Source organism: Bidens hawaiensis, unplaced genomic scaffold, assembly GCF_021521415.1.
Source record: "Bidens hawaiensis isolate Kalapana, Puna unplaced genomic scaffold, B.hawaiensis_p1.1 tig00008535_1, whole genome shotgun sequence".
Lineage (NCBI taxonomy): Eukaryota > Viridiplantae > Streptophyta > Magnoliopsida > Asterales > Asteraceae > Bidens > Bidens hawaiensis.
This window is the reverse complement of record NW_027491610.1, coordinates 537,701-559,182: the sequence shown is the minus strand read 5'-3', so window position 1 is coordinate 559,182 and position 21,482 is coordinate 537,701. Positions and strand designations below refer to the sequence as shown.

General features: G+C 34.8%; 2 protein-coding genes across 2 annotated transcripts; both read left to right on the top strand.

The window, feature by feature from the left end:
* The first annotated feature begins 669 nt into the window (after positions 1-669).
* On the top strand, positions 670-5,055 carry LOC143529350 (uncharacterized). The gene is made up of 9 exons (XM_077025169.1): positions 670-1,262; positions 2,443-2,583; positions 2,931-3,308; positions 3,474-3,578; positions 3,712-3,852; positions 3,941-4,144; positions 4,281-4,373; positions 4,463-4,574; positions 4,649-5,055. Exons 1-9 carry the CDS (start codon positions 789-791, stop codon positions 4,690-4,692), a joined length of 1,692 nt encoding a protein of 563 aa, XP_076881284.1. The 5' UTR covers positions 670-788; the 3' UTR covers positions 4,693-5,055.
* Positions 5,056-7,516: 2,461 nt separating this feature from the next.
* LOC143529349 (CDK5RAP3 protein homolog) lies at positions 7,517-14,895 on the top strand. The gene is made up of 10 exons (XM_077025168.1): positions 7,517-7,736; positions 7,841-7,975; positions 11,838-11,932; positions 12,025-12,119; positions 12,197-12,332; positions 12,416-12,568; positions 12,644-13,153; positions 13,245-13,453; positions 13,567-13,695; positions 14,605-14,895. Exons 1-10 carry the CDS (start codon positions 7,673-7,675, stop codon positions 14,735-14,737), a joined length of 1,659 nt encoding a protein of 552 aa, XP_076881283.1. The 5' UTR covers positions 7,517-7,672; the 3' UTR covers positions 14,738-14,895.
* Positions 14,896-21,482: the final 6,587 nt, after the last annotated feature.

The window sequence follows — 21,482 nt, the reverse complement described above, 5'->3', positions numbered from 1 at the left end:
GTTTAACTAGAACTCACTCAGCGTAGCTGACTTTTAGTATGCACGCAGGTGAGTAGAATGAGACAGTTAGCTTGAGAGGGACACGTGGCATGGTTGGATGAAGCTGGCATCTGAAGATTGTGTTATGATGTTTATTGCTATGTTTTATGTTATGTTTCAAAAGACAAATTATGGATGATTGTAACGAATGATTTAAGTTATATGATTTCCGCGAAACGTTTTAATTAACTCTGATCTTAGAACTGCGTTTATGAGTAAATCCAACGTCCAAATGTGAGGCACCGGTAACGGGGCCTTACAAGTCCAAATAAGCCTGCCAGTTATATAAATTTTTTATATTACATATGAAAATAATTATTAACTAATAAATATATTGTAATGAAAAATAACTAAATCATACATATTATGTTATATAAAATTATAATTGAAAAAAAATTATATAAAAATAATTAGAAATAAATAAAATTTAATTAATAAGTGGTAAATAGCTAACTTGAGCCGCATTTTAACTTGAAAAACTGCTCACGAGCCAACTTCAAACTTGAACCTCACTCGTTTACACTCCTCCTGACAAACCAAACCGAACCTAACCATACCATAACATTCCAGGCACACCGTCCGTCCACCGTCCATACGACAATAACCATAACCAACAATAATAAAAAAGTCGTCTCCATTTTGACCTCTCCTACCATCCTGCAACATCTCACACACACACACTTTCATTTCAAATCCAATTTCCCCAAATTCCACTAACCCTAACACACAGATCCATTCAATTGACCACCATGACCGACTCACCTGAACCACCACCACCACCGTCAACACCACCACCAACTCACCTCCACCCACGCCGTGAACCATTCGAGCACGGCCTCATCCCCTTACAAAAACTCATCTTCACTGATGGCGCTCAAACCCTAACCTCCATCCGAGACAAATTACTCCAATCCAATTCCAACAACAACCGAGTCAACTCAGTATCCGTATCCGAGGCGTTACAGATCTCGCTGGAGCACGCGCGCCTGGTAGTGGATGCAATTGCGTCGGTGTTGCACGCGGAGTCGGATCCCGTTGTGACTGCGAAAGCGGATGAGGTGGATTCGGTTGGGGTTAATGTGTATGATTTGATGATGTTTTTGTATATACAGTCCTATAAGAGGTTGCTTCCTAAAGGACATAAGGATTCCGCTGCGGTGGCGGATGTGTGGCCGTCCACGTCCGCGTTTGACGGGTTCTTGTCCGCGCTTACGCCGTTGCAGGTGATTTTGATTGTTTGTTGTGGCTTGTGTTTTATTAATTATGCGGTTGAATTGTTGAAGTTAGGTAATTTGCCATAATTAGATCGTGTATTGTAGTGGTACGTGTAACCGTGTGCTGAAAAATACTGAAAATGAGTGAAAACATATGCTGAATATTGAATATTGTATTGGTAAAGTTAGTGAAATGAATGGTACTGGTATCGAAAAGTGAGAATTGAGTACCGTTATGGATTGTGTTTGGTCAGTGTTGGAGTTCGGTAAAAAATGATAATTAATATTTGGATGTGCTTTTGAATTTGTGATTTGAGATTGGGGAATCATGATTAGTTAAGGAACTATTAGATTATTGTGAGGTGGAATGGAAGGAACGGTTTCTTAAATTAGGTTAAAGGAATGGATGGATAGGTAGTTTGGTTTTAGATTTGCCATTTTGGTGATCATTTATGGCAGTTATTGTTTATTTAAGGAACATATAGATACAATGAACAAAAAAGGTACATTCTTGACTTCTTGTAATATGAAATGGACGGAAGTTTTTCTCAAGTTAGGTAAAAAAATGGAGAAATAGGTAGTTTGGTTTTGCATTTTTGATATCTATTTTCGGCAAATACTGTTTAGCTAAGGAATTGTAGATACAATGAAAGAAAGTACATTTTTGTAATGTGATTCATCATTCATGCGAAATGAAAGGAAAATTTTCTTAAGTTAGGTTAAAATAATGGATAGACCCATAGTAGGATTTTGTTTTGCCCTTTGATAAATGATTATCGTTTTTAGGTGGTATGAAATTATCGAAAACTTAAAATTTGACTCCTAGGTAGTCACATCAAAACCGGAATAGGTTCTTCAAACGTTAGGATTTGGTTATTGATGATTAGCCCCAAAATGAACAAGTCAACAAACCACACTATTATTTCCATTGATTCTTACATCATGTATTCCTGTTAACGTGCTTAGGAGTTAGGTGTACAAACTAGACTGATACATATAAAGCTCTAATCCGTAACACACACATGAATGTATGTCTTTATGTAGTATGTATATGTGTATGTATTTCTGATATCACCGACTTATTTACTGTGAACAGTACTGATAAATAAGATGCTGTTTTTATGCACAATGAATAAACATATTAATTCTTTCACTTAAAGCTCATACGGTCATGATATTTTGTGCGTAGCTTGTGCGAAGCAACAACAGGAGGTCTATGCCATCACAAGCTGACGAAGAATCTCACCAGTTATCTTATTTACAAAAGCATATAGGCAATATAATCTCTCTTTTGGCTGACTCTGTGGAAGGTGAAGGCGAAGATACACTGGTTTGTCTTCTTACTCTACCGATGTTGCCATATTATTATAGTATCTACTGATATCTTTCAATTAGTAACCACTTTATACTAGTTTATTTACCTGAGAGCTGTACAAGCTTTGTGAATTAAAATGTGCATCATTTCTAAATCTAGCTATAAGCTATATACTATGTCAACAATTGCCTCATCATCCAATCGATGGAAATTGAAAGCTAGTTAACGCCTAATTCAGTGACACGTGTCCGGATCAAATAATTTTTCGTAACGAAGATTCATTTAATCAAAAACATTTTTGTAGTAGTTATTTGGATGCTTAAAAGCTTGCACCCTTTTTATGTTTGCTTCAAACTTTGCAGGTTTTAACGATGGAGAAATTTGAGCATCTCGGGTTTTTAATCTACTTTGGTGAAAAAGGAATGGAAAAAGTCCCTTTGAGCCAAAACGCACCGTTTTTTGCAAATTCAGACCCCGATATGCCAGCTGTCCCTGTTCCCGCATCTCAGGTTCATGACTGGATTTTACAAAATATTTCTGATACGTTGGATCACATTTCAGAAAGAGCTGCTGCAAAAGAAAACGGTCAAACCAGTCCTTCTGACCAAGATGTTTTAATGACTGATGTCTCTCCTAGTTTTAAAGCACCAACAAGCGGTAAAGGTCCCAGTTTCATAGAAGGTGTTTCTAAACAATCATATGTAAAACAAGCATCTGAACTTAAGGGATCTTTTGTAAAGGTTAGTTTTTTTTGCCTTAATAGTTTTTGTCTTATAGAAGACAATAGTCTTAGATATGTGTAAGGGTTACTAGTTTGATTAGGATACATATTATTATCTATATGCATGAATTAGTAGAATTATTTTTGGTTATTTGACGTCGATTATTATTTTGATTCTTTGCAGGTTGTAAATTGTCACGAATCTGTGATTTATGTGTTAGCTCCATTGAAATATGCCACCATATATGGGTGCTCGGATGCCACTGTAGTGCTTGGTGCTGTTGGAAAGGTATGTTTAGAATCAGAGGACTTCTGATCGATTTTTGTCAAATTATTGTTAATGTGCTTAATTGCCACAATTAGCATAAATAATAGTATCTGCTGTAGGTTGATTATATGTTGCGTTTGGTTTTTTTTTTCAGGCTGTAAGAATTGAACACTGTGAAAGGGTTCACGTGATTGCAGCCGCAAAGCGGATCTGCATTGCTAATTGTCGTGAATGTGTATTCTTTTTGGGCGTAAACCAACAACCCCTTATCGTTGGTGACAACCATAAGTTGCAGGTTTGCATAATGAAATAATCATCATTTTTTATATCTAAATTCCAACATTTTTAACCTTTTCTGATAATATATGGTTTTTAATCTGTAGGTGGCCCCATATAATACATTTTACCCGCAACTGGAAGAACACATGAAACAAGTAGGAATCGAGGCTAGTCCAAACAGATGGGACGAGCCCGTTGCATTGGGCCTGGTTGATCCACATGATTCTCTCTCTCATCCAGCTGGCATATCCGACTGTCAAACTGAGTCAGCAACCCGTGTGGATCCTGATCAATTCACAAACTTCTTGGTATGCTTCTTTGTTGTTTCTTATCTTTTGAGTTTTGACCTAACATATTCGCATCTAATAGTTTAAAACCACTTTATATGAAACGGGCCAAAATGGTATCCTTTACTTGACTCCCCTTGTTTTATGTGTTTTACAGATTCCCAATTGGTTAGAAGGTCAAGCATCTGGATCCACTAAAGATAATCCATTTCCACTGCCTGATGCCTATCTGTCATCTCAGCGAAGAAATGTATGTTTTTTATTACATTATTTCATAATTTTTTATAATTTGTATTATTATTGTTATTATTATTTTATTATCTTTTATGTTTTTTGCAGGACAATAATTTGGTGGAAGTTAAGCAGATACTGAAAGAAGCACCACTTGAAGATAGCAGGAAAAAGGAATTATCAACTGCACTTCATGTGTACTTTAAAGACTGGTTATACGGTAATATATATGGCTCTTTATATATGTGCAAAGTTTAGCGATAATTTGCTAAATTTTATTGATTTTTTTTGCAGCTTCTGGAAACATTAGACAGTTATATTGTCTGCAAGGGGAGTAGAGAGCTGTTAATTGATAGTTGCAATTAAGCAAAAGATATAAAACTCTCAAGTGGGGCAAATTACATTTTGCCATTAATATTGGTGTTGTTATATGTCCCTCTAGATGAATAGAATAAAAATATTTTGTTTTTTTTGTTTAGGGTTTTTCAGCATCGTTGTGTTAGAAACATGCATATTTGTTGTCCAAATCTTTTACGTTCATTTATTTTGGTATCGCTGTGTTGTTTCGTTTTGTTTTAGAATAAGGGCAGCAAATGAACCAAATGGGGCTTTGTTCGTGTTTTGCTTGTTAGGTAATGAAATGAAGTTGTTTGTGTTCGTTTATGTTTGTTTGCTAATGTGGTAAACAATTACAAATGGATCTTTTAACGAATAAATCTTGATTTAGGGTGAAATGCCATTTTTTTGTTGATTTGTAGATGAAGTTAAATTGTTTAATATGTGATATGTATTATGTAACAACTTATTTCATTGTCTTGTCTTATTGTATATGATCAACATTTTTTTTCTTGCTGTCCTATAACCATACTAGTATTCTTTTGTGAGAGTGACATCCCTTATACTAAATGTGCACAAACCGGGTATTTTGAAGTGCCGGAATTGTGTAGGAACCGATTCCGGGTATAGTTGGGTATTTGACTGGGTTTTTCAGATTTTTTCCGGGTTTCGAGTAAGGCAGGGTCGGGTTTTGATCGAGTATTGGTGGAACCGGTTCCACCAGGTCCGAGTCGGTTTCGGTTACGGGTACAGTTCTAGGGAGAAACCCAAAGCCCGTTCCCTACATGTAGGTAGGGTAGGGTAGGGTAGCGTCCGGAACCGGTTTTTTGTGCACCTCTCTACCTTATACTTTGGTAGCGCAACATATGCACAAACCATAACAATAAACCAAACTGTGATCTAGGAGAAGTGGAAGCAGTGACTTTAAGAACATGAGAGGGAAGCGGCGACATAGGAAACAAACTAAAGAAGACGTGGGTAAGTTGAGAAGATAGGTTGGCACCTTATCGGCTGTTAGTATATGAGGCCACTACACAGGCCCGGCTCCGAGAACGGTTAAAAAGTTTTGGGCCGAAGGCGAAAATTTTTTTGGGCTTTAATAAAGAGGGGTATCTTGTTGGTTTAAACAATTTAGTTTTTAAATAAGCCTTAATTTTTTGGGCCTTACAATTTGGTTGTGTAAAAAACTATTTTTTCTTATAAAAATAAGGTTAACATGTCACAAGTGAAGTTAGAACCCATAACCTCTTGGTTGAAATCCTCAAAGCCACACCTCTTTACCACTAGACCAAGATAATGATTGTATGATTATGTTTAAACATTATATATGTATACTGTTTTTCATAAATATATATATATATATACACTTTTTTAAAAAATTCGGGCCTATCGGGGTGTCGGGCCGGGGTCCGTCGACCACCCGGCCCTCCCTTATAGCCGGCCCTGCCACTACACAAGACGGTAGAATGAAATGGTCATGACCTGTGCCATGGGTAATGACGTAGCGGTAGGCACACATAGGGGTGCCTCGAGCTCGGCTCGTTTAACTTACACAGAGCTCGAGCTCGGCTCGTTTCGAGCTCTATTTTTAAAGCTCGAGCTCGGCTCGTGAATGAATTTTGAAGCTTGAGCTCGGCTCGTTTACTATTTATCAATTACTTTTTTATATACTTATAATTATTTTATATATTTTTTCTATTATAAGTTTATGTATAAAAGAATATATATTATTTAGTTATTTTTATAATTTTATATATTTTTTCATAACATGATATTTATTAATTAATAATTATTAAATATATAATTTAAAAAAATTATATAAATGGTAGGCTGTTTAGGCTCGCGAGCCGGCTCGAGCTCGATAACTAAAGCTCGGGCTCGGGCTCGTTTATTAAACGAGCTTATTTTTAGGCTTGAGCTCGGGCTCGGGCTCGATAAAGCTCGGCTCGAACGAGCTTTTTAACGAGCCGATCCCGAGTAGGTCGCGAGCAGCTCGGCTCATTTGCACCCCTAGGCACACATGAGTTGTATAAGGAAAACAGGGTCAACTATAGTGACAAAACGTTTGAGCCCTCTTTGAACCAAAAAGGATGCAACACCCTTCTCGCATAAGCATTTTCAAGGCTTAGAGGCTTGATCACAAGTTTCCCATAACAGAACTTTAATTTAAGCACTTAAATTATCGACACTATAAATAAGTTCCTCCATTTAAGGTGAATGAGCATACACTTTACTCTCTCAAGTTAAAACCTGGTTGGTCTGTTGACCCTGTCTCAGGTCAACATGTTAGAAATGCAACAAGAGAAATCCATTTCACCCATGACAAGACTCATGGTGTTACTTGTTTTATTAGATCTCTCGCCAAACCCAACATGAGGTGTCCACCTCATTCTACCACTACTATTGGAGTATGGACTCTTCCAGTAACACTATTAAAATAATTTGATCAAGGATGGCAAAATATTTGTAACTATATTTATTTATTAGTTAAAACATATAGTTTTTTTTGAAAGACTTTAGTGCAATTTGTTGCCGGATGATTTCAAAAAGCTTACCGCCTGCATACTGATACTTTACCCGAATTCAAATCCTAAAATAATGGTGTTCTTCTCAATTAGTGGCATACTCTTGTTGAAATTAAACCAATACCGCAAGACGTTTCCATAAAACTCTTGACACATGCGCGGTTTGAACCCTGGTAAATCCCATTGACTCAAATTAGGTCTTGTAAGGAACCACAAACATGTTCGTGTTTGTTCGTTGGTTTAAATTTAAAACGAACACAAACACAAACACTTGCAATGTATCTTTCTCAGTTCGTTTTACATTTACAATGTATCTCAAATTTGATAGTAAATAAATAAAAAACAAAAAATAAAGCCTTCGGCGTTACAAAAGCGATACATAACCAGTAGTCAATACAAGGCACTGCAACAAACAACTTGATCATCATCATAATAATAATAATCGGCGATCGGAAGTATGCACAACTCCTCCGACGACGTTCGCAACCTTCCCATCGACATCGCTTTTGCTCGTCTCAACGGTATATCTATATATCTATAACCTCCTCAATTACAACGCTATTTTATTATTATTATTATTATTATTGTTGTTCTCATTTCCCCTAAATTAATCAATTAATTGAAGAATGGCTGGTCGATCGGAAACGAATACCGTCTGATTGGAGGAAACGTGTGGCGGCAGTGAAAGCTAAGATCTCTGCAGCCTTTCAGTCTCTTCCCAGAGACGCTCATCCATACTTCCAAACCCTAGACCTTGACGGTTACCTTACTTACTTATTAATATTCATTACGTTTTCGATTTTGATTTTCGGTTAATCAGTAGCTTCTAAATGTGTTATTAACTTCCCTACACATGCCGATTGCTAGAATAAATTCATGCATATAGGGATGTAAACGAACTTAACTGAACAAGGCTTTGTTTACGTTTGTTCAATAAGCTTTTATTGGACACATGAACAGTTCACAGACACCGACCAAACTGAAATTTTTGTTAGAAATGAACTTGTTCATGAACGGTTCACGGACCCATGTTGTTGAACTTGCTAGGCATTACTTGGCCGGTGAGGAACCGACTAACAATTAACCGGATTAGAATATTTATATGTGATTTTCAGCTTTACACACACACGCATGCTGATTACTAGAACAAATTGATGCATATAGGGATGTAAACAAACTGAACTCAACTGAACCGAACAAAGCCTTGTTTATCTTTGTTCGTTAAGCGTTTATTGGACAGGTGAATAGTTCACATACATCAATTGAACGGAATTTTTTTATTAGTATTTGCTCATTTAGGGTGTTGTAGAATTTACTAGGTGCTAGTTGGCCAGTGGGGTACCGACTAGCGATTACTTGGATTGGAATTTTTGTATGTAGTTTTCAGTTATACACACACACACACACATGTTTATGTGTAATTTTCAGTTTTATACACACACATTTTTATATGTAGGTAACAGAGTTTGGCCGGTGATTTGGTCCGACTAGGGGCAATTTGGCTGATTAGCTAAAAATTAGTCACTTAACCTCCTACTACCTACTAGTGGGCGATTAAAATCTGATTTTCCCAACACTATCACAAACACAAAACAATTTTTTTTATATGGGTAACCGAGAATGGTCAGTGTCAACAGTTTTGTTCGGCTACGAAGTTTTTGTTGGTGTTTTTTTAACATTCATATTCATATGTTGATTTTGCATATAAGTTAATCACATAATACTCATATATATGTTTTTGCTTTGTAGATAATAATTTTGCTTAAATCGATATTATAAGATTAGAAATGGCATTAAAACTATTACAAACCTTTAACGAGCAAACATAAACTGACAAACATTAGTGGACATAAATGAACACATTATCGAGTGTTCAGTTGTTCACTAACACAACTGAACAAACATGGCCTATGTTTGTGCTTGTTCATTTAGTTAATCGAACGGAATTCCTTGTTCATGTTCGTTCATTTATTAAACGAACAAACATAAACGAACTTCCCGCCGATTGTTCGCTTCATTTATAGCCCTAGATGCATATATACAGAATTGTACACATAGTTTAGTTTTGAAATGCATATATACAAACTAATGCAGTTCATCTTAGATCCTACTGGTTTCATTCCATCTTTCATGAATTCATGGCCTTAACTTTAATGCTTGTTCAAAATATGATAGGAATCATGTTCTAGTTTCTAATCTAAATGTCATTGTCTATTTTTAGGAGGGGTTAAGTGCAACTTATATTTTATAAATAGGCATCAATAACTCCTTAGGGAGTAGGGGAGAATATTATTCGGTTTGTTAGGCTCTTTGCTTGGCATTGAGAGAGGGCATAGTCCCGGGAACACTTCGGTGTTAGTTTATCGAGTCTGTAAGATCCGATAGGATCATCTTCTTCATATCAATTCTACTTTCAGTTTATGTTACTTCCTTCAATTTCAATTTCCGTTACTACTAATTAGACTCGAATCCTATCATTGGTCCGACCTGCCATTGACCTGCCATTTTCACTCATGGAAACCCTAGCTCAGAAATTCCGATTAGATGCTCACGAACAACAGATTCAACAATTACAATCTGATGTTTCTGAGATTAAAGCTACACTAAAAGCATTGGAGGGTGATCGTGGTGAATCCAGCGAATTTCGAAACGTGGTGTTGAATTGGATGAAACAAAAAGAGAAGAGGACTATTGCTGGGTCGCTTGGTTCAGGAGGCAATTTCAGTGAGTTATTTCCCTATTCTCGTCCCAAATTTGTGTCTGATAGGGATTTGGGTCCCAAATCTGCTTCCGATGGAGATTTGCCTGATGGTCTTCCATCTGTAATAGCTCAATTGGAGGCGCTTGTTTCCAGATCTGAAGAGCGTTTGCGTTTTGGTGGCCTCGAAATTCACAATTCAAAAGGGCAATTGAATGAGGATATAAGTTCCTCAAACCTTGATTTGTTTGAAATTAAGGAGGGATTGGTTTCATGTTATGATTCGGGTGTGGATATTCCAAATCTAGGGCTTGCAACTGCTAATCGTATGAATTCTGGTAATTCTCCATCAGATGTGTTCGAGCCTTCACTGAACCCTAATTCTTCGTTAGCTTCCTTTAATGATTCAGATGAAAATCCAATTGGTGACCTTCCAACGGTGCTTCTTTTTGCTCCAGAGGTGATATTAGCACTTCATTCGGAATCCCCTGTTCTTTCCTCCCAATTGTTATCAACGGGACACCCGCATACACATATCAGTGAAGTTGGTGATTTCAAGCTTTACTCTTCCACTTCAATGAATTTTTCTCAGGTCTTGCACAGGCCTACACATACTGGACTTAAGGTTCATCCAAGTCAATACGAAATTGGTAGTGAATTGCTTGCTGTTCAAACCTTTGAATGGAAACCGGGTTGGGACTTTGGTTCGACTGAACATGCAACGTTCAGCCCTCTTGCTTTTGCCCCACCTGTTACCACCATACTAAACCACCTACTACACCACAATCAATTGATGATTCCTCAATTGAATGCTTTACTTCATTTATCAGAAATTAAGGATTTCGATTCAACGCATATCACTATCAATGGGGCTGCCTCTTTTCACAACTCTATAGAACCTATACAAGATCAACTCAAAACTCAGATTCAGATCTTTGGTTTCGATCCTGGTCCGAGTTTTATTAAAATGCTTTATTTTAGTCGCTTTATTCGCATCTGTCAGCTTGTTTGTGCGGTTTTGTTGGAGTTTGGTCTTTCGGTTTTGGGCCATAAACTTGGTTTTACTCAGAATGTGTTCCATGTTTACACTGTGTGCCCTCTATCTGTTTTACAAATTGCTCATGGAGAAGTTCGAGTGGAGTCGGTGGTTCGTGAACTTCAGGATAATGATGAAGATGAAGCTCTGCAACATCTTAAGGTTCATTTATCCAGTGTTCAAAGTTCTATGAATATGCATGTTGACAAGAAATGTCGGGATGTGCAACTGTCGGTTAAAGAACAGGTTTGGGTTTATGTGACGCTTAAACCGTATCGCCAACTCTCTGTTGCAAGTCGTCTTCATCAAAAGTTGGCTGCTACCTTTTTTTGTCAAATTCAGATTGTCGAGAAATTTAGACCGCTAGCCTCTGTTGATATTTTCTTTCCTACAAACCTACCGGGCATTCATTGGGGGTACAAAATTACAAGTCCTATTATTGAGTTAATTGTTGGATCATATAATTTGTGGCTGGTGCATGGGCAGGGTCGACCGCCAGACGACGCAGCCGATCCCAGTCTTGAGGACAAGACTGTTTTCAAGGGGGGAGTAATGATAGGAATCATGTTCTAGTTTCTAATCTAAATGTCATTTGTCTATTTTTAGGAGGGGTTAAGTGCAACTTATATTTTATAAATAGGCATCAATAACTCCTTAGGGAGTAGGGGAGAATATTATTCGGTTTGTTAGGCTCTTTGCTTGGCATTGAGAGAGGGCATAGTCCCGGGTACACTTCGGTGTTAGTCTATCGAGTCTGTAAGATCCGATAGGATCATCTTCTTCATATCAATTCTACTTTCAGTTTATGTTACTTCCTTCAATTTCAATTTCCGTTACTACTAATTAGACTCGAATCCTATCAAAATAACATTATTATGTGTTAAATAGGGATTGGATACTTGGAAGCTAAGAAAATATATGATATTCTTCTAAAATCATCTCCGGAAACCTGCAACATATTTGGCCGACTTTCTGGTGCTGCTGTAAGTCCAAATTTCACATAGCGTACGCTTTATTTTGGTCACAATCTTTATTTTGTATTATTTTATGTTATGTAACTTTCAACTTTTGGCAGGGTGTTTGGGAAGCAATTGTTCATGCTTATGATAAGGACCATATCTACCTTGGGGAGGCTGCTCAACTTATGGTTCAAAATGTCCATTATGAAATGTATATATCATCAGAATGATTTACATATTTACTATTACTGTATTAGCATTGATTGATTTTTTTAATTTTGTTTATAGCCCATATCAAAAAAAGCTTATTCAAAAGACTCAACAACAGCTTGCTGAGCTGGATAGGAAGGAAGCTGAAATTAAAAGAAATGCAGCTCTTTCAGCTGTTAAATATGCAGAGGCGTGTCAGGAGCTAGGTTTGCAGGTTAGAAATTTTGGGTCAAATTAAAACATTTGATTTATTTTATACATTTATTTTTACTTAAATTATCTGTTTTTGTGTTGCAGGGAATTAATGTGAAGTTGGAACTAATAGAGACTGCATCAAGTTCATTACCTGACACATTTACTAAAATGCTTGAAGTTTTGAATTGTGATTCGGTTTCACGGGCGATTGAATATTATTCCAATTTTGTTAGAGATGCTCACACAGAGAAAGATGTAGGGTCATATCTGTCATTTCATGTTACGATGTATACTTATATTGATCTAATTGATCTAATTGTTTATTGACAGAAAATTGCGGAGATGGTATTACCAAACTTGAAGGGCATAATTGAAAACCCTCCAAATCTTGATGTTTTTGCAGCATCTGAAGTGGTTGATTCTGTTAATGTTTTAACAAACCCTAACGAACCGAATGACTTGACTTTTGAAGTCAACCCTGCAAGTGACAGCATTGACTGGGATATTACTGTAGATAGCTCACAGATAGATTGGGATATTGGCACCGTGGAAGAAGATAATGGTAATGGGTTGGGCCCATATGAAATTGTTGATGCCAGTGAGATTCCACAACATGATGACGTGGCATCTGATGAGGTTAATAAGGAAAATATTGTCTCGGAAATCTCCTGGGATATCTCTGTTGACCATCCTGAAGTTGAGTCGACTCAAGCAGATGCTTTTCAAAGTGAACATGTTTCGGGGATAAATTTGTTAAATGAAAGTCAAAGAGTTGACCGTGTTAGGAGCCGACTTTTGGAAACTGAGTACAGGAGTAGGATTCTCGATGATCTATTTGAGGTGTTAACTATAAACTTGCTATTTTTTTGTTAGTGCTGAGGTGGCAATGGATGGTTTAGCTAAATTTCTTTTTTCTGATTTTTGGTGTCAGATTAAAGCGTTTTTGAATCAAAGAATTATGGAGTTGACCAACACGGAGACATTGACCTTACAAAATCAAGTTCAAGCAGTGGTTCCATTTGTATTGCAGCAGTACACTTCTGATGCTATCCAATCGATGCTCTCTGATATTTCATCAGCCATTTCTTTGCTAACAAATAGAAAAACAAGAGATCTGATTATGATTCTTAACTCTAAAAGGTATGCTTCATTTGAATAATTTGTGATGAATATAATTAAAAAGATACATTATTAAATTAATAATGTAAGTGATATCGGACATAGTTTGTAACATCTATCATTGGATATGTTAGGTTTTTAGAAAGATTGGTGAGTAGTTTGGAAGAGAAGAAACATCATGAAGCAAAGTTGAAAGACGGGTTAAAGGATTTGGCAATCAAACGCATGGAGCTCCAAAATTTACTATCCTCTGTGTGGCCACAAAACCCCATCCCAAAACACACACACACAAAGAAGATATGTTCCTTCACTTGGAATACTTTTAACTTTTGGCCCAAAATCGGTTTATGGGCAAAATAATAAAAAATGCCAAATAATCAAGAAAACGGCAGCTCACCTACCAACTAAGCATTTATACTTGCTAAATAGAAGATTATAGGTCTAAAACGAACTTATTTTTTTCAAGAAAGGATAAAGAATGCTTGCATATTTTCTTTACGAAATCATGTATCCTTTAATAGTTGTATTACTTGTATTGTTTTATCACCAGTCTCATTGAAGTTTTTAAAATTGAGATTAGGTGTAAATTTTTTTTCATTTTTGACTAAAAAAAGACTCAATTTATTAGGCAAAAGTTTATATTCTTTGGAAGGATTTTATTACATGTAAATAAGGTATAGAATGAGGAAAATAAAAGTTTTTAAGTTCTTTATTCAGTTTAGAGGTTATGAGATGGCTCAAATGCAATGTTTTCATACATCTGTTATCGAACCACTTGCCTTACGAATCCACTAGTCGGATCGGTTTCAAAAACCGGATGACGTCATAGATATTTTAAAAATTAAAAAAACTATATAAAGTAATTTAAAACAAAGTATGGATTTGCAGTTTTAATAAAATAATTAAGTCTGAATTAGTAAATTAATCAGTAAATTAGATTCTGGCAGAAAAAAATATTGAAATTCGGCCAAAGAGGCTCAACTGACCGGTTTTTACCCCGATCAGTTCGGTTTCGAAAACATTGCTTAGATGAGGAAACTATTTTTAATGACCCAGTGAGACAAAAACATAAACACAGTAAATTATCATCCGAAAGGACATTTACATTATACTAGGTAATAGAATTAGGAAAAATGTTATTTATTTTAAATGTGTTACTTTTATGGTTAAATGCAGGAAGCAGCAATTGCGAAAACAAGGGAGTTAAAGAAGGTTTGTGAGAGTACACTTTCATCTATGTTTGATGGAAGGCCCGTAAAGATCATCGGAGAGATTAACAGCATGTTAAGTAATGCAGGTGCCTAAAGTTACAAGTTTTTTTTGTATACTTATAATCTGTTTCCATCAAGCATTTTGTTGTCTAATTTCTATAGATGTTAAATATGACCTGCTAGCTTTAAAACATTTAACCTGTTATTTTCTTTTTCTTTTTTAATTTCTCTATTGACCTGCTTGAGGCGAGGCACAACCAAATCAGTAATTTCATAATGGCTAAAAATGCATTTGGGTGCTGTAAAAACTTAGGTAGTTAAACATGCAAGGCGCAAAGGACTCGCGTGCCACCTAAGTGCAAGGCGCGGATAAAAGCCTGCTAGCAAAGAAATGAGTAATGGTAAAAAAGTTAGAGAAAATTACTTGAAAGGCCCTTTCAAATCTTCAATTATGGATTTCGTTCTAAGGGCTAAAAGTTACGGATAGGTTTGGGACATCGCGGGTTTGGTCATAGCGAACCGATTTTTAAAATGGTTAATTTGGTTATGGTTAGGAATAGGATGGGCCACTTTAAAAGTTGCTGAACTCCCAAAAGAGAGTCTAAAGGCTGTCACATATGTTTTTTGACTTTCAAAGTTATTTGCATGCAAAGAACTCTACAACTTGCAATACAAAGTAACAACTTTAAACGATAAAACAGAATTGGAGTTCACTTTTGACTTTTGAGTGACAGTTTCTTTCCGGATTCTATGAGATATATACATAAAGGTGCAAATTAAACTGCTGTTAAAACATGAAAGCAACATTATGATTGTACCTAACAATCCTTGGCAATCAAGTCTAATCTTTTATGATGTGCTAAATCAAATGAATACAACTCAAGCTAGAGATAACCAGGTTTCTTTTGTAGCCATTTTGACAGTTGAGTGTACACAAACGGTACCAGCATACTCAAAAGATTGACATCACTTGCTAATAATGTTGACAAATAACAAAAATGATTATTATTTTTTTTGTATAAATATCATTGCAAGAGTTTATTCATTAAGAATCACGTGTAACCAATTTAAAAAAAAATGTGTAACTCTCTCTCAAACAAACACTCGTAAACTACGAAAAAAATCAAAATTGATTTGTTTCGATCTCTACAAGGGTAGATAAAACGAGCCGCGTGCCGCCAGTGGAGTTGAAAAAAGAATTAAAGGTAGTCCGGTCGAAACAAGAAAGTGTAAGATCACCCGTAGTGGAAAACACCAAAACGCCCCCATCTCCCATCTTCATTGGTTGGTTTCTCTCCTTGGCCCCACCATTTAATTCATCTAATGTTGTGTACAAAACGGTTGGGAAGAGTTTTTGAAAGCCAAAATGCCCAGGGGGCGGTGTTCCAGGAGTTATGAGGGTGGGAAGCGCCCCATTACAGGTGGTCTAATAAATTTGTTGAAGCTTTCTTTAAGTTGGCTAAGCTTGTTTTAGTTTGGTTAAAACATTTAATTTAAATTTTAAAGACTTGTAAGAACTAAAAAAAAGTTAATTTCGTAAGTACGTTATCATGATCGGTAAAAACATGAAACTTGGTTGTTAATTTGGGTTATTTAGCTTCTACATAAAGTTCTTTATTAGTTGTCATATGGGGTCCTTCAACTTACTTTAGTGTCAGCAATAACACAAACTTGATCCAATATACATACCGAAGCAAGCCGGCCGGTTTGATATCCTTACATTGGTTCATGGTTTGGTTTTTACTTTTTTTGATGGTTTCGGTCCCAGCCGTGTAAATCGAACTGTCCGTTTAAACATATACGGAGTATATATTTTTTTTGAAGAACGTTTGTGTGTATACATATATGCGCATGTTACAATTATGAATCATTAAATGGTTTCAAACGGCCAAACATCAAAATCAAACCATTAAACCACCAAATCGACTGTTTAGTTACCCATCAAACCCGATTGGTTTTGTTTGCCAAAACCGTAGTTTAGCCCATAATTTTCATCAAACTGAACTGTGAGCAACCTTAAAAATAAGAAATGGATTTACTAGATACAATATTAATATACTATTTGATATATTAATCTTTTTTTAAGGCAAATGTATTAATATTCTATCCAATCCTATTGAATTATAGGATTTACTACGAGCAGTATAATAGGTCAATATGTTCTTTTTTACATTATACTTGTATCTAGCGGATCGAGGTGGCTGGCTGGCTGATTAACAATTACTCCGTATCATATTCTCATAGGAGTGATGATCCATACATGAAAACATCAACTTCAGGATTGTCATTTCTAACATTTTTAACAATTATGTCAGTGTCTAGGTTGACATGATTAATTAGACATTTTGATCGAATCAAAATTATAATAAACAAAATAAAAACATATATACATTTTATAAGGTAAATCAACCCATTTATTATCCTTCCAACTCATTTAAGACTTGATACAATTTCTTTAAAATCTGTCAACTAGTTTTACTCATTTAGATAGATGGTTGCATTTATTATCCATTTAACTCATTTAAAACTTGATTACAGTTTTTTTTAAACTTGTTTAATTAGTTTGACCCGTTTAGATCACATAGTTTACGAGCGTCATCTTTGAGTTACACAATTTTAAGCTTGTTTTGGTTATGGTTAAATTCTTTGACGTAAATAAATATACGGGTAATGTTCAGGTTTATCAATTCAATTTGGCACCGTAACACACTTAAATACGCACTTAATTAAGGAACAAGATTTTACCAAAACTTGGTTAATATTATAAACCTGCAAAAAATGTCAATGTATCTAAAGCATTACAAAAGTTCATGACATACGAAACAAAAAGAACCCGTTTATGAAATGACCCGACCCGACCCGACCCGAAAATCCCTCAGCTTTTCAGCACCACCCAACTGCAAACTTCACATGCACTAACGCCAACTTCAGCCGCCCTTCGTGGCTTGTTTTTCCTCCTGCTTCCATTATGCCTAAACCCTGCTGGTTTTGTTAACTCAGGCTCGTTTGTTTCGGTCCCGACACTGTGTTCATCTTTCAACATATCCAGGCTTTCTTCAGTCTCTGAAGACGGGTTCTTTCTCTTGTTTTCAAGTTTAGCGTCGGTTTTTTCATTAATCCTTTCGATTTCTTCTTCTTTTTGGGCTTTTGTGGGTCGTCCTCTTTTTTTGGCGGGCTTGTTTTCTTCTTCTCCGCTTCGGTCCTCACAATGAGCAATAACTGAACTTTTTTTAGCTTTTCCCTTGCCTCTACCCATTGTAAATATAATAAATAAGAGATGATTTATTAATGATCAGGTGTGATATCTGCAAGAAACATACAATCGGTCATGTTTGTATTTAATAACGAAGTGTATATTAAGGGTGTAAACGAGCCAAACCGCTCGTGAGCTACTCGAGATCGGCTTGTTAGCACTTAGCTAAGTTTAAACGATCCCGAGCCTAAAAATAAGCCTGTTTTGATAAACGGGCCCGGGCCAAAGCCTGAGCTTCATTTAGGCTCATGATCCTATTATTTAAATAACTTTTATTTATTATATTAAATATATCTTTATAGTAATTATATATAATATTATGAAAAAAATAACTAAATAATATATATTATGTTATATTTAAAAATTATAATTAATATATATATAATAATTATAAATGTATATAAATTAATCCATATTTCATAAATAACAAACAAGTCGAGCCCAATACGAGTTTGAGCTTTAAAAATAGAGCTTGAAACAAGCTGAAGCTCAGGCTTGGCTTGACTCATATACACCCCTAGTGTATATTGGTTCCAAATGCTATTAAAAGTTTTTTAAGCGATCATTTGATGTTCAAAAATCACAAATCCGGTGTTTGGTATAAGCTTATAATAACTGATAATTTGATTATTGTGTTTCCATAGAATAATACATTGTTTTCAGAGTGTTTGGTAGTAGCAGTTTTGAATAAGCAATCCCAAACATAAAGTAAAGAATATTCTGATAGATCAAAACAAGATAGAAAGAAACAAAATCAACAAAATTTGTCGAACACGGGCAAAACTGATTATTACAACTTCAAATCACAATAATCAGGTTCGCAGCACCACCCAAACAAACCCCTATAATTATTTTTATGCCAAAAAAAACTTCTACGATAAACTATACAATCTTCGCTTATTTGTTTCCAACCAGTTCAAAATGATACCATGTGATGTTTAAAACGATATCATAACATTATAATAAACTCACACCAATAAAAAAATCCAAATCTTGCACCTTTTTTTATATAGAATAAGAATAATTATCATGAACACAACATTTACTTCTTTGAATCAAGAAACAGTAACAAAAAAGAAAAATATAATTGTACCAACAAGAATAAAGAATCAAGAACAAGTCTTAAGAAACATAAAAGTACATATTTTGAGGTTCTTCATTCTCAACCTTAGTCAATGCAAAAACCGATGCAGTCAAACACACACAAACCGCGCAGCTTACTAACATGCAAGTCCTTTAAAGTCACAACTACAAGAAACTAAAAGTAACCCAAGATTCATATTTATAATCAACAAGAAACATATAAGTATATGCTACTTATAGCATAAAAAGTCAAACTTTTAATTTTTCAAATGCAAAAATGAGATTTTTATTTTGGAAATTGATGTAAACTGTACCTATAGTTACAAGACCACTTTGGAAATAATAACCTTGAGCAATAATCTATATCTTAAATCTTAGCATTAGAAGTATCAAGGTTGAATCTTTTCAAGTCAAACTTTGACTTTCATACTTAACAATTAATATTCAATAAAAATCCCAAAAACTGTAACAGCTGAAATCTAAAAACAAGAACTGGATTTAACCTAAAGCACCCAACTTTCAATCAATTAAAAATATATAAATAAATAAATATATCAATTAAATAATCAAATCACCAACCAATCTAACAATATAGCATAATATGAGACTGAATAAAAGACCACATACCAGTTGAAGATGAACTGATGAACATCAATAAAAAACCACCATTTGAATCTTTTAACAGAAACCCATTTCAGAAACAAGATTTGATTTATTGGGTTATTACAGAAATCAATAAAACTGATGAAAAAAATGAAAAAAGATTGTATTTTTATGATAAAATAGGCAAAAAGATTGACGGGTTTGATCTGATATGAACAAGTTGTGAATCAGATCAGAAAAAAAGTGAAAAAAAATTGAAGATTTGAGAAAAAGATTAATAATAATAAAGATTTGAGGGTTTAATGGATTTGAAGCAAAGAGAGAAGAGAACGAGTGAAGAAGGGAAACAAGGAATTGTGGGCGTTTATCGTGGAAATATACAAGAAAAGTATGTATTCATTTCATTGAAATAAATAATATATATATATAATATAATATAATAATAAAAATTGTAAATATGTGTACTTTTTTTAACTATAGGTTTATGTGCATTGACTATTTGACATACATATGAGTTAAGTTCGTTATAATAGTGAGATTGAGAAAAATGTTTCAATCAGTGTAAAAGACAGATACAGTTTATGATTAAAACGATATGAATTTGATTGTTATCAGTTAGCTTTGTTATGACATTGACATTATATCCAAAAGTTAAATTAGTAAATGTATAGAAGACTCGTGTAACTTATGATACAAAAGATAACATGTTTAAAATAACGTTTATATGGTGCGTAAGACTTTGGTGTTGCGACGGGAGTCGACGTGAATTGGTCGGTTTCAGAACCCATTATTTTTTTCTTTATTCTTGTCAATCTTTTTATATGATATATATGTAATAATGAAATAGTAAGATGTTTAAAAATTATTTAGGTATGTGTGTAAGTTTTATATACATGTTTTAACAAGAAGATGTTAAACGAAATTCGATGATATTGTGTCTTAAAAACAAGATGAGAAACATACTAGTTAAATGGGGGATTGTCGTGTGATTGATTCAATTACTAGTTAATGGTTAATATATAAAGGTGATCTAGTCGCTTCTGAGTGACCCAAGTAAAAATTTTACTTGGGTCACTCAGAAGCGACTAGATCGGTAAATCAAAGATTGTCATCTTGGTGATTATGTTACTAGTTAATAAATCGTAGATAAATGATCTGAGCGTTTTGAGTGATCTAGATAAAATTGATGATCTTGCCTACTATCTTTCCTGGCCGCTTGGTTTTTCTGATCACATCGACCTATTAAACCAGTGAACTAGTGAAGCCATTTATCCAGTTTCAAATTGGATTTATGTAATTACGAGTGTAAGCTCATTGATCATGAGAAGGTAATATATATCATAACTTGTGATAAAATTAAATTTGAGACTTTTCAATTAAAGATTAACATATGTAACTCAGCTGGTATACATAAATAGCTAGAAATATTCTGATTTATGTATTTTAGGATTGTTCATATCGTGAAAACATAAAAATAATATAAAAACTAATGATCAATTTTATATAAATAATAATGATCTTATATGGTATGGTATGTGATACATAATTCACAAAGATACCTATCCATTAAATTTTAAATTCCTATTTAATATAGAAAAAAACGTATTTGTCTTTAAGTATCAAGTATGAATATGATGTAATGATCACATCAAAATACACGAATACAAAATATTATGAATCATTATATGCGATTTTCGTCCTGATAGTTGGTCAAAATCTGCACTTTTTGTCCAATAGTTTTAAATTTACAGTTTTCGTCCATGTGGTTTCATTTCATTTGTAATTAAACTCATATTCATTAACCCTGTTAGATATGGTCGCTAAACTATCAACTTGCCCCTCACATGAGAGGACATTTTTGTCCTTTTTCTCCTCAAATAAACACAAGTTATAATTCGCA

Bases quoted from the DNA above. Each gene is read 5' to 3' on its own strand.
- LOC143529350 (XM_077025169.1), top strand. From the start codon at position 789: ATGACCGACTCACCTGAACCACCACCACCACCGTCAACACCACCACCA. The intron at 3,309-3,473 runs GTTAGTTTTTTT...GATTCTTTGCAG, and splicing joins TTAAGGGATCTTTTGTAAAG to GTTGTAAATTGTCACGAATC. The intron at 4,145-4,280 runs GTATGCTTCTTT...TGTGTTTTACAG, and splicing joins ATCAATTCACAAACTTCTTG to ATTCCCAATTGGTTAGAAGG.
- LOC143529349 (XM_077025168.1), top strand. From the start codon at position 7,673: ATGCACAACTCCTCCGACGACGTTCGCAACCTTCCCATCGACATCGCT. The intron at 12,333-12,415 runs GTTAGAAATTTT...TTTGTGTTGCAG, and splicing joins GTCAGGAGCTAGGTTTGCAG to GGAATTAATGTGAAGTTGGA. The intron at 13,154-13,244 runs GTGTTAACTATA...TTTTGGTGTCAG, and splicing joins TTCTCGATGATCTATTTGAG to ATTAAAGCGTTTTTGAATCA.